This window comes from Colobus angolensis, unplaced genomic scaffold (assembly GCF_000951035.1).
Source record: "Colobus angolensis palliatus isolate OR3802 unplaced genomic scaffold, Cang.pa_1.0 Scaffold362, whole genome shotgun sequence".
NCBI lineage: Eukaryota > Metazoa > Chordata > Mammalia > Primates > Cercopithecidae > Colobus > Colobus angolensis.
Window position 1 is genome coordinate 878,300 of NW_012116955.1, and position 14,207 is coordinate 892,506.

The following is a 14,207-nucleotide window of genomic DNA, read 5'->3' on the forward strand; positions in this document are numbered from 1 at the left end:
AGCTCTGCCACAGGAAGTCCGTGACTGCAGCAAAGCAGCCTGGACTACAAATTTGTATTGTGTCTTCTAGCTATCCATCCCTTCATGGCGAAAGACCAACTTTGTATTTTTTTTATCAGGACAGAGAAAAAAGTGGTAGAAACCAGGGAACCCTACACTAGCACACATATTTTAAAAAACTAAGAATTCCACAGTTAAAAATATGAAACTCTCAGGTGCCAATATTGCATTGAAAGGACTGAAATAATGCAAAATTGTAAATTCTAGATAACCGTATGAACACAGTGAAATGTATAGCAGACATTTGTAAGCATATTTCTTGCATCTCCCCCTTCTGGAATATAAGTTCCATAGGGGCAGAAATTTTTCTGTCTTATTAACTGTTGTGTCCATAATACCTAGAAAATACCTGTCACATGTAGATGCTCAGTAAGATTTTTTTCAATAACTGAATGGATAGTCAACTTTGGAGAACAATAAGAAAAGGTAAGCTAGCCCCAGACCTGGCCTGTGTACACACACACACACACACACACACACTCACACACTCTGGGGCTTGCGTGCTTTAGGTGATGCCTCTCCCTAGCCTGCGCCTCTCTTGGTTTGTAGGATTCTCAGTCTGGAACCATCCATGCTTGGACTAGTGTGGGTTACCCACTTGTGGGCAATTGAGTATTTGCTCTTTAGTTAAAAGGGAGAAAAATGAAACAATTGAAAATACATATATTTAAATAATTTGAGTCTTCATTTTGATTGTGTACAATTTCTTTGTTTGAGTCTCTCAGAACATGTTTTATTTATCTTGAGGGATTTGAAATAATTCATAAAAGAGCCATTTAAATGACATGTGGTGTTCAAAAACTGTATGAATTGAAGTTCTATTTTAACTAAATAAATTTGTCTGTCCTAGAGCTAAGCCATGAGGTTCAGGAAGATTTTTCTGGTAAGCTACCAAAACCCAAAAATTATGTATATATGTGCATATACACATACCTACAGAGAGAGAGAGAGAAGAAAAAATTGAAAACTTAGCATGTGTTTCATTTTTCATATGTGTATTTTCATGTTGCAAAACAAAGATATGATGTTTTTCTCTTTTTTTTTAAACTTTTAAGTTCTGGGATATAAGTGCAGGATGTGCAAGTTTGTTACATAGGTAAATGTGTGTCATGGGGGTTTGTTGTACAGATACAAATACATTAATTTTTAAATATTCCCCTCCCTCTGGTTTCAGGTTTTTTCCTATTTTTTCTTCCCCCTTATTCCTTTTTTGTGTGTGAGACAGGGTCTCACTTTGTAAACCAGGCTGGACAACAACAGTGCGATCTTGGCTCACTGCAACCTCTGCCTCCCAGGCTCAAGTGATCCTCCCACCTCAACCTCCTGAGTAGTTGAGATCACAGTGCACACACACCACCACAGCTGGCTAATTTTTTTTTGGAGAGACGGGGTTTCACCATGTTGCCCTGGCTGGCCCCCCTTAATCTTTTTTATCTCTTTAACCTTTCTTTTTTTTCTCCTTAAAAAAAACAAAAACAAAACAAAACAAAAAAACACATTCTGTCTCCTTTTTATTCTTCTTTCCTCATATCTGCCCTACTCCTGACATGCAGCTTGTAGAAATATACTATATGGCCAAGAATCACGAGGTCAGGAGATCGAGACCATTCTGGCTAACACGATGAAACCCCATCTCTACTAAAAATCTAAAAAATTAGCCGGGCATGGTGGCAGGCACCTGTGGCCCCAGCTACTCAGGAGGCTGAGGTAGGGGAATGGTGTGAACCCAGGAGGCAGAGCTTGCAGTAAGCCGAGATTGTGCCACTGCAGTCCAGCCTGGGCTAGAGCGAGACTCCATCTCAAAAAAAAAAGAAAAAAGAAATATACTATATTAGCAAAATTTTTCCTTCATCTATATATTTAAATGTTTAATAAAGAGCATACTAAATTATGAATATTGCTACATATAAACATGCAGCGTAGGTTTTACACAGCTATTTAATAATAGAAGACTCATTATAGAATGGTGTTTTCTTGTTTTCAAGTACTGTCATGGTACCTTATGCTGGTCCAATGTTTCCTCTTTTCCATATATCATTATAGGCTCTGTAAATTATATAAATCAGGCTCTTTAAAGACAAAGACCATGTTTTTATTTTGGTTAAGCTTCAAATCAGTGCTCATCAAATTGAATTCATTTGACCCGTCTATCTTTAAAAGTTGTTAAATTGTTACTGGGTTTTGTGTTCACAGTGGGGGAGAGCAGAACATTGTTTCTGAAGAAAAATTAAATATGCTTTAAATCTTTAAAAGCATGTTCAATTCATAAAATTTAAATCAGCATATGAAAGCATGTATTTTATTATTATACCCATATATTATAAACATTTTAATTATTCAATAAATAAAAAGGCAATCTAAAATATTTTTATTAAAGATTCACATGCACTTTATCAATTTACTCTGTATTTACTAGGACCTCATTCTCATGAGGCTCTTCTTGTGTTTATTAGACTCAGTATTAGTCTACTGAATTTACTCATAAGAATCCTTCAGATTCTGACTAAGGAATGTTAAAAAACAAATTAAATTTGCTTTTGTGGGGGCATTCGATACTAATTTGTACATCTCAGCTTTTTTTTTTTTTAATTTTTTTTATTTTTTATTTTTTTTTAAGCTTTATGTCAGTTAGTTGCCATGGCTATATTTGAGCTTGTATGAAAACCAGCAACACATAGTAGTTTGACCCTTAATAAATTAGTTTGAAAGAAGTTAATCTGAATCTATTAATAAAGTAAATTAAAGCATATAAAGCATAAACAATTATGATTGTGACTGAATATGTAAACAGAATCTTATTTATCCCATTGATAATCAGTACCATTCATATTAGATCAGGATACTTGTACTATTTGAGAAATACTGGTTTTAAAATAAAATCTTATATTTAGTATCGATGAATACAAATGGAATTTATCTTCTTTTTAGTGCGGGTTGTTGAGAGTGTGGGAAAAATAGAGATTGTTCTAAAAAAAAAAGAGAATACTTCTTGGGACTCTCTTGGCCATCCCCTGGAGAATCATAATTCACTTATTCCAAGGAAAGATACAGGTATGCTGTGTTCTTTTGTTATGTTAATTTCACATTCATGAAATTGTTGTACAGATGTACCAGAGTTTGGAAGGCTGCTTTGAAATAAGCTGAAGGACCCTTGTATCTACCTCTAGGAAGTTGGAAAGGGACATTGTGTCTGTTGTCCTGCTTTTTTTTCCCATAGAAGTAAATTTCAGACTCTACTATCTAATGTGTAGGCGTAGTAAAGTCATTACATAATGATCCCTGAATGGAGAAGCCCACTTGTGCTTAGACTGTTGATCAACCATTTACTCTTTCAGGTCCCCTTTTGTAAAAGATACAAAAACAAGTTTAAGTTTATGCTTTGTATGTCTGCTTGAAATTTTTCCTACTGAGGAAGATATGTTTACTATTTTTCTTCTTAATTAAACTAGTTTCTCAGTTTACTTCTTGTATTAGTCTCTTTTCCCATTGCTTTAAAGAAATGCCTGAGACTGGATAATTTATAAAGAAAAGAGGTTAATTGACTCACAGTTCCACAGGCTGTACAGGAAGCATGGTGCTGGCATTTGCTTGGTTTCTGGGAAGGACTCAGGAAACTTACAATCGTAGCAGAAGGTGAAGGGAAAACAGGCACATCTTACATGGCTGGAGAAGGAAGAGGAGAGAGATGGGGGACGTGCTACACACTTTTAAACAACCAGATCTTGTGTGAACTCTGTCATGAGGACACCACCAAGAGGGTGTTCCTAAACCATTCATGAAGGATCTGCCCCCATGCTCCAGTCACCTCCAACTAGGCCCTGCCTCCAACACTGGGGATTACAATTCAACCTAAGATTTGAATGGGGACACAGATCCAAACCATATCTTTTCTAAAAGATGGTACCATTTATTTCTTTTCATTTTTAAAAAGCTTTTTATCTAAGTTTAACATATATATAGAAAAGGGTGCATATTAGAAGTGCTCTACTTGATGATATTTTGCAAAATGAACATATCCTATATTTTCTCTTTGGAAATTGTTAGTATTTACTCCTTGTTCTAAGTGTTTTGGACTTTCACAATGATGTGCCAGAACATGGATGATTCTTTATCCTTCTTACTGGACATACATTTTTTGTACTAATCTTTTCAATATGGAAACGTATGACCTTCAGTTCTTGGAAACTATTATTGGTTTTACTTCTCCCCATGGTCTGTTTTACTTTCTACATATTGAACTTCCTTAACTAGTCTTCTAATTATCTTATCTTTTCTCTCTTATTTTCAGTTTTGTCCTTTTGTTCTACTTTCTGGGAGATGTCTTCAGCTGTGTCTTCTAGCTCTTCTGTTGAGTTACTCATTTCTACTCATATTTTTAACTTCTGTAACTCCTTTGATTTCTTTTCCTTTGTTTTAGCATCCTATTCTTATTAGCTTATCTTTTACAGAATCACTGGTAATGTTTTCTTCTCACTGTATAACTTCTGTGTCCCTTAGGTTCATTGTTTTTTGTTTGTTATGGTGTCTTTAATATTAAATGCTTTCTTTGAATGTTTCCTAATCTTTTACTATCTGCTCATATTTCAGGGTAGGACTGTAAAACTAATTGGAAACTGTGCATGTGGGTGTGGCTTGTCAACGGTTATATTCACTATATGGCTGGAACATTTCTTTGGGAAAAGTCCAATGCCAAGAGTCCCTAGAGTGAACAATCTCCTACCTTGTACCCAGCATTTCAGAAGCCATGTGGGAAAGAAGGCTGGGCCTAGCTTCTGGTATATCTGTAAGCGTCACTTAATTTTCTTTTTTTTTTTCTTTTTTTTTTTTTTTTCTTAGAACATGGTATTAGTTTGCTAGGACCGCAGTAACAAACTACTACAGACTGAGTGTCTTTGGCAGAGTTAGTCTCTTCTGAGACTTCTTCCCTTAGTTTGTAGATGGCCTCCTTTTTTCCTGTTTCTTTAGATGGTCTTCCTTCTGTGTGTCTGTGTCCTAATGTCCTCTCTTTATAAAAATACCAGTCACAATGAATTAGAACCAACTTAATTACCTTTTAAATGAAGACCCCATTTCCAAATATCGTCACATTCTGAGGTATTGGGGGTTATGATTTCAACATATGTATTTGGCGAGGGGACACAATTCAGTCTATAGCATAGACCCAATCCGGAGACCCCTTGTTTACCCTCTAGAGCGCAAACTTCTTATATTTTGCTGATGTGGGGAAGTGTCAGTCATGTGACTGTGCTAAGTAGGGAGCACTTCAAGGGGATGGGAAGACCTATCCAAGCTTCTTAAATGAACTTGTATTGAGAAAGTAATTTTAATTCTTGACTCTGATGCCAGAGATACTTAGTCCTGCCAGTTTCTGAGCCTTAAAGGAATTTTGTATTATAAGCGTGTTGGTTCTTGGCTTTCTACACTTCTGGCTTAGCATTCAGCTATCTTCAGTCTGTTGAGTCATTTACCAGTGTTCTCTCTGCCTTGTCAGCTCCTAAAGTTTGTTGCCTTTGTCTCTAATTTCCATTCTTTCTGTCTGTGTGGGCTTATGCCTTAAAAATCAAACACACATGCAAAAACCCTTTTTGTTGTTATTTTAGGGGATTCGGAAGGAACTAACTGCATGTATTCAGTTTATCTTCTTTAAATATATAAAATTATCGTATATAATTCATTGCATGAGATAGAAAAAACAAACTTTTTCCTAGTCTTACTGCTCCACTCAGAACACTACAATGTGAAATTTCTTCTCACCAACAACCAATTCTACAGCAATTCCAACTGTCTGTCCTACAATTTAACTCAAGTCTGATACATCCTGGAGTTTAGGGCAGACCCCACAGGTTAAGGGCTTAGTCCCACAAGACTGCCCCCTACTACACATGCCAGTTGCAAATTCCAGGTTGTGACCTATGCTTTTGACCAGCCACCTATAAATCAGTGTTGTCACAACCTCCTTCTTGGGTTCAAAAATGTGCTAGGATGGCTCACAAAACTCAGTGAAACGTGTGAGTTTATCATTTTACTATAAAGGATATTACAAAGGATACAGGTAAATAACTGGATGGAAGAAATGCATAGGGCAAATATGTGAAAAGGGGCACAGAGCTTCCATGACCTCAGTGATTGCATCATCCTCCAAACATTTTCATGTGTTCAGCTTTCCACAAGCTTTTCAAAACGTGTCATTTTGGGTTTTTATGGGGGTTTTATTATGTAGGTGTGATTGACTACATCATTGACCATTGGTGAGCAGCTTAACTTTCAGCCTGCCCTGTCCTCAGAGGTCTAGGAAGGGGGCTGCAGGTTCCAATCCTTTAATCACATGGTTGGTTTCCCAGGCAGACAGGTCCCATCTTGAGGCTATCCAGGAGCCTATCAAAAGTCTCCCCATTAGAACGAAAGATGCTCCTATCACCCAGGAAATTGCAGGGATTTAGGAATTCTGTTAAGACACTTATAGTACTTAGGAAATTACAAAAAGTTTTAGGAGCTCAGTGTCAGGAACCAGGGTTAAAGACCAAATATTAGAACAGAAGTTTCTTTTAGTGTCTCTGTTCACAGGATTTTAGGAGTTGTGTGTCAGGAACCAGGGACACAGACCAGTATTTCTTTTTAATTCACACTTATGAAAATATATTTGTAGATAATTTTCAGAAAAGTATGAGGCAGCCTTATTTTGAGTACATCTTGTGTGTGGAAGACTGTTTTAGGCACTGTGGAATGAAACAAAGAGTATGGGAAATTTAGTTTCCCAGGTGGAAGATAGAAAATAAGCAAACATGAAATTGAAGAACACTTTTATAAGGAAATAGGCTGACAAGGACAAGTTATACAGTACAAACTAAACATGTTTTGTGGTAGCCCCAAGTGAATAGACACAGATGAATTTGGCCTTGAATGACTGCCTCAAGGAAGTGAATTTGAAGCAGTATTTTCAAAGTGAGGTCCATGGCTTTCAGAAAAAAACAAAACAAAAACTATTTTGGACTTTCCAGGTAGAGCTACAGGTCATTACTGGTTGCATATTATGCCAGGCATTTTGCTGGATGTAGAGAGAGAAAAATATAAGTGGCATGCAGGAAAGTTCTAGTAGGTTAATTTTATCAGAGCAAGAGGTCTGAATTTTTTGGTATTAGGTAAGGAGAGAGGACATAGAGAAATGATAGTGTGATATAGCAGATCGGAAAAGAATAGATAAGGGACAATGGAAATGAAAAGGTATTTTGGGGGATATAGCAGATCAGAAAAGAATAGATAAGGGACAATGGAAATGAAAAGGTATTTTTGGGGTGAAATCTCTTTCCCTGAAATTTTCTTTCTTATCTAGTGATTGAAAAATCATAGCAAACCAGGTAAAAGCCAAGTCGAAGAAATAAATGATACTGAGAACCTGGGCTGACCTCCATTTGGAAATAACTAGTTAGAACAACCATTATTCGAATATTCTCTGTAATGTCTTGAGGCTTTCCTCAAGAAATTCTTTTATTTCTGCTGTAAATTTTTCCTTGAATCCTGAACCACCATAAAAAAAGAAAGGTTTAGCTTTGTTGGTTGAAATTGGAGCTGTAATGTGTTTTTCAGTGAAGGTTTTCCACTTTGGAAAATGACTTGGAGTCTAGGAGATATTTTTGTTTATTTCACTGCATTAACGAAGATAATTTCATCTTTCTCCTTTCTTCTCCTTAAATCATGACAAAAACTGTAGGTTATTTTATTCACTAACAAAGCCAAATGATTACATCAGCAAAGTATTATAATTAACTTGCTTTGAGTAGCCTTAAAGATTTATAGCCAATTATGTGTTCCTAGATTTTTAATATGTATTGCTGTAATTATTGACTTCATGACAATAGCATGCTGGCTGTGTCTTACTACTTTCTTAGCTAAAAGAATTTGTTTGAAAACAAGCATATAAGTTGAAAAACTTTTAATGTAATGTTTTCTCATGTCAAATCTAGAAGATACTTACATGAAGGATTCATATATCAGAAAGAACATCAACCAGAGAAGAGAAACTTTCATTTTTACCTTCAGTCCAAATGTAGTAGGTCAATATTTTAAATTGTATGAATTGAACCAATATAATTTATAAGTGTGATGCTTCCAATTAATTTTTTTCTTCCCGGAAATGAAGATTATGAGTGAGTAGCTGTGGGGGTTATGTGGGAGAAAGAGGCAGGGGGAGAGAAAGCAATAGAGAAAGAGATGGCTGAGGAACTTCTCTAATAAGGGTCAGAAATCGATAGATAATTGAATTGCTATTTCTATACACAAGGTAACATTAGCATTTTATCTTAATTGATAATTGTCTTTAATGTGGAGTCTTGGATCAGCAAACAAAGGTAATTTTAAAGATTTGCCAACAAATAACCCAGTCAATTGTCTTAGGAAACAAGATTAAAAAAAAAAAAGGTCTCACAATTTTGATACGTGAACAGCCACTCACAGGCATAGGTTGGTGATGTTATGGGTTGGGTTCCAGACAATCGCAATGGAGTATCACAATAAAGCAAGTCACACCATTTTTTTGGTTTCCCAGTGCATGTAAAAGTTATATTTACATTATACTTTAGTCTGTTAGGTATGCAATAGCATTATGTCTAAACAACAACTTACACATCTTAATTTAAAAAATAATATATTGCTAAAAAATGCTAACAATCATCTGAGTCTTCAGTGAATCATAATCTTTTTGCTGGTGGAGAGTCTTGCCTCGATGCTGATGATTGGTGACTTATGAGGGTGGTGGTTGCTGAAGGTTTGGTTAGCTGTGGCAATTTCTTAAGAAAAAATAAAGTTTGCCCACATCAATTACCCTTTCTTTCACAAAAGATTCTCTGATAGCATTTTATTCACAGTAGAACTGCTTTCAAAATTGGAGTCAGTCCTCTCAAACTCTGTTGCTGTTTCAGAAATTAAGTTCATGTATCATTCTAAATTGTCTGTTGTCATTTCAACAACATTTCACAACATCTTTACCAGGAGTAGATTCCTTCTCAATAACCCACATTTTTTGCTCATCCCTAAGAAGCAACTCCTCATCTGTTCCAAGTTTTATCATGAGATTGCAGCAATTCAGTCACATCTTCAGACTCCACTTCTAATTCTAGTTCTCTTGCTGTATTTCCACCACATCTGCAGTTACTTCCTCCACTGAAGTCTTGAACCCTTCAGAGCCATCCGTGGGAATTGGAATCACCTTTCAAATTCCTGCTAATGTTGCTATTTTGACTGCCTCCCATAAATCTCAAATGTTCTTAATGGCATCTAGAATGGTGAAACTTCTGTATTTGAAGCCCACTGTTGAGACTTACTATGTGGAAAAAAAAAGATTCCTTTCGAATTGTTGTCATTCATTGACAGTGCACCTAGTCACCCAAGAACTCTGGTGGAGATATATGTCATGAAGATAGCTTCTCTCTTTAAACCTCATAAACCAACTTCTAGCTTCCGACTTTTCTTTTAGAGCTTCCTCACCTCTCTCAGCCCTCCTAGAATTGAAGAGAGTTAGGACCTTGCTGTGGATCAGGTTTTTGGCTTAAGGGAGTGTTCTGGCTGGTTTCGTCTATCCAGACCACTCAAACTTTCTACATATCAACAATAAGGCTATTTTGCTTTCTTATCATAACATTCGTGTGCTCACTGAAGTAACTGGACTTTAAATTTCCTTCGAGAGCTTTTTCATTGCATCCACAACTTGTCTATAGTGATTGGCTACTAATAATTACTAATCATGTTCTCAAACTTTTTAAACAAGGCCTACTGAGTTGGGACAAGAAACCCTAATAGCTTCTTACTCCATCCCCCATCTTTTCTAGATGCCCTGAGATGTTGGACAAGCTTTTTAACTTCTATAAGCTTCTGTTTCCAGCAGGGAAAGTAAGAGTAACTAAGCGCTTCAAAAGTGCAAGAAAGAGAAGCCAGTTGAAGGCAGTGTGGACTCCTAGTGCACTCTTCTCTTTCTCTTCTGTCTCCCATTGAAGACTTTACCTGTGTTTTCTGTTTTGGCCTTGTGAAATGCTATTTTTTAAAAGGGAAAATACAGTTTCTTTTTAACATTAAGAAAAAAGTATGCTCAAATAGTCTTATTATCCTCAGTATTTCAGCCTTACCTTGAGTATCTCAATATTAATTGTATGTATTTAATTCAAATAAGTTAGGTATTTGGGGCAGTAATGTTTCTGTCTTGGTTTTGTTTTACTGTCTTTATTTTCAGTTTCTCATTTTTTAGTATAATTACCTGTGCTTAGAAAGCCAAAAAGCCAACAGTTAAATAATGGCATTGTGCAGACTGAAGTAGTCAGTGCCATCTGCTTTATACTTTTTCCTTATATACTGCAGTTCCCATCTGTCTGTGCTATCTTTCTCCTTGATGCAATTGAAAGATGAAAACTTTCTTAAAATTCTTGGAACCTATAGTTAGGATGTTCTTTTGAAATTATAGTCAGGCTTTTGTGGGTAAAACGTTGAAATTATCTCAGTGTTAAATAACAAGAATGCTATGTCAACTCTCTAACAAGGAAAGTCAGTAAATCACTGTAACCCAGTATTTCCTTGTGTTTTAAATATCGTTGGAGAGTTGCATAGTTACTATAGCAAACTTTTCTAGCAAATACTAGAGTAGAAATTGTCAGTCCAGAAGGTGAGCATTTTCATCTAGCTGTAAAGTTATCAAAATGATATGCACTAGATTTTATTAGAAGAAAACAACACTGTGGTCCTTAGACCTTCGCAAGAAGGGCACCTGCCCTGGGTTCCACACTTGGAGAGCCCCACGTGACTATCTCCAGTCATAGCCACACCCCTCCCACAAGGTAAGGAGTATTGCAAGACCACGAAGTATCCACCTGGAGCTCATCCTCTTTCTTTCAACTTCACCCTCTAGGTATCTAGAATCATGGAATTCCCTGCCCAAATGACCCCAAATCTGCTTCTATCCAAGGAGTGGCCAGGGCTGTTTATGTGAAAAGCTAGTGCATGAGCTTGAGCCTGTGGGTTAATGTATCCACACCCATTTAAGCCCCTACTCAGAGTCAGACAGCCAAGGATGAGAAGACAATGGGGGCAGGCAGTGGGAGTGCAGGTCTCATTCCTCTGCCATCTCACTGATATTCTGAGGAGTTTAAGAATCCCAAATTTGAACCTAGCCTTCTAGGACCTTGTGAAGCTGTATATTTCAAGATACAGCATAGAACATACTTTGACAGTTATTTGTCTGGCTTATAACTGTTAAATATTTACATGTATATAGTGTGTGGGTCTCTAGTTGTATTCTTACTGTGGGATCTGGAAAGGGTCTGGAGAAAGAAAGAAAGAGATCATTTGCACCTTCATTTCTCTTTGTGCATGGGCCGATGTCCTTTGACCCTTTGGTTAGGACAGTGCTTGTTAGGCCTTCCAGGATAACTTTAGGGTGGACTCTTAGCCATAATCTGGTCCAAACCTGTGCCCTAGCACTAGAGTGAGGTGACCTCAAGTGATACTCCAGGGTCTTTGCATAAAGTGATGTAGTCTAAGCTTATATACTTACTGCTACCATGATAGCAGGTGGAAAATTGAGTGACTGATCTGTGGGGAGCAAAAGGGAGAAGGGAAGTTGGATTCACTTGTGACTAAAATGATTTCTTAGGATTATATGTGAATTTCAGTTTTCCACTAAGCGTTGATTATTAGCTGTTGGCTCTTCACTTTCTAAGATCTAGAGAAAATATTTCTGCACCTACTTGAATATTTTTGGGTTAAAAAAAGAGAGTAACTAGAATAAGAAATATATTATCAGGGTTTATTCCTTTACATCTCTGTAAATACTATTTTGAGAGAGGAAATAAAAAGTTAATATCTTCACATTATTCTGATATGCTATTTATGTTCAAAGAGAATTTACAAGTGAAAATCTTAATTATTTCGGAACTTCTATAATAAATTCTTCTAATTCAAATGGTATTATTTGCTCTGTATACAAACAATATTTTCTGAGCTTGGGATATTAATTTCAGATTCCTCTAGTATTTATAAAAACATTTGGTTCCTTTTATCTATTTGTGTATTAGTACCATAATCCTAATCCTACCATCTTCAACTTTTCACTTGTATTAATCTTCCAGATACCAAAACCTACACCTTTAAGCATAAAAATTTTTATTTTAATCATTTTGTGACAGTTAAAATGTTCTCTAATCATATATATAAAATACATACATACAAACATAGAGACATAAGAATGTCTATCTTCTTGCCTTTGTCAAAGAGATATTCTAAAATTGCTTAATAGTGCTACTGTTGTTAAGCCTTAAAGGCTTGAGCTTCAGGACTTTTCCATTGTGTAAGAAAAGATTTTAGAATATACAGTGGCTCATGCCTGTAATCTCAACACTTTGGGAAGCCAGGGTGGGTGGATTGCTTGAGTCCAGAAGTTCGACACCAGCCTGGGCAACATAGTGAAACTCCATCTCTTAAAAAAAATTTTTTTAAAAAAGACTTTAGAATGTAAACTTATTCATTATCAAATAAAATTAGGGTTTTTTTTTTTAGAGCATAATGGTTTAATATGCTATAATAACAGATGTGAGGAAATAACACTCATTAAGTTCATCTTTCAAGTTACAGAAGTATTTACAGGTCTTGGTCAACAGATATCTCAGGAAATAAAATGGAAAAATTTACCTTAAAATATTGATTAATTTTTTAAATGTATAGGCATTTTAGTGAAGTTGAAGCTTTCTAGAAAACAGAAGCTGAGTATGTGCTTTCTGTTAGTGGTTTAGTATTACTTCTTATTAATTAATCAATAAGAGAAAATGAATCACTTTTTAGGTTTGTACTACAGAAAGTGCCAGTTAATTTCCAAGGAAAATGTTACTCATGATACGAGGCTTTTCTGTTTGATGCTGCCACCAAGCACTCATCTTCAAGTGCCCATTGGGCAACATGTTTACCTCAAGCTACCTATTACAGGTAAGGTGAATAGAGGCTTTGGGACACATTTTCTTCTTTTATAAGCAGTTCAAAATCAGTACTATTCTCTCTAGAAAACAACCATTTAAGTTATTAATAAATGTTTCCAGGCAGCTAGATTTAGTGATAGTCAGAATCTAGGTTTGTGACTGCAACGTGTTCTACATGTTGGAACTATAGCTGTACCATACTGTCATGTGGAACAAAGATATTGCCGGTAGTTTAGACAGATGATTCCACCAGCATTGTAATTTATTACTAACAAAACCCTAAAGGAAAGAGATGAGAGACTGCACAAATAGTCCTCCGTGAAGACAACTACTAGAAGCTCATACTGGTGTCTCTTAGTAGCTACTTAGGGTTGTATCATTTATGAAGTTGAATCTATAAAATTTAAAATGAGTGAATGATTGGAAATGATTTTACTCTATGTGCTACCAGTATCAGAAGCTCTATAAATGTATAAATATGAATTCTTCTTTCTTTCATTTTTATCCTAAATTTACCTCACTTATTTTGAATACCGTTGTTATTGATGTCCAACATTTTCTTTACCTTTTGAAGGTGCGAACAGTAAAATTCTCCTGTCAGCTGTAGTGTTTCCGGCAATTGTCTAAAATGTTACCAGCTGGGTCTTAGTAGATATGATATATTATGATGAAGCACTGTTAAGGTTTTCTGTTTTTCATCACTAATGGCTGGTTTTCTCTTTTTCATCACTAATGCCTGGTTACCTAATTCAAGAGCTAGTATCTTCTCCAGTTATTGCCAGTGCATTTTAATTAATATATGTATTTTGTATACATTAAGGAGCCATACATAAAATTTTTGGTCTTTCAAACATGTGATGATTCTTCTCTTTGGGATTTGGCTACCTAAAATAAAATGAGTTATTTATTTTACTCTTTAAGAAAATAATGTTTTCTTAGAAGTAGCTGGATTAGCATTCTTTTTATTCAGTTACCAAAGTAATATATAATATGTTAAAATATTAAAACAATTTAAAGTATGTAAAGTAAAAAGTGAAATTTCTTCCTTTTTCTCCCCTAAATGATCCCACTGGTCATCAGTAACCATTTTTTAAAATTTGGTGTATAATTAAAATTATAAGGTAAATACTTTTTTTTACATCTCCATGGTAAATTTTTGATGCGGTTTTTGTTGTGGCCCATTACAAAGTTTATTTCCTG

At 35.7% G+C, this 14,207-nt stretch overlaps 1 protein-coding gene across 1 annotated transcript in view; it reads left to right on the forward strand.

Annotated features, from left to right (window-relative positions):
* LOC105519935 (cytochrome b5 reductase 4) overlaps window positions 1–14,207 on the forward strand; it is a 104,447-nt gene that overhangs the window by 65,508 nt on the left and 24,732 nt on the right. Inside the window, exons 9-11 of the mRNA XM_011953486.1 lie at window positions 911–943; window positions 2,989–3,111; window positions 12,877–13,017. Of these exons, the coding sequence (XP_011808876.1) occupies window positions 911–943; window positions 2,989–3,111; window positions 12,877–13,017 (297 nt within the window). The remainder of the gene's footprint in view (window positions 1–910; window positions 944–2,988; window positions 3,112–12,876; window positions 13,018–14,207) is intronic.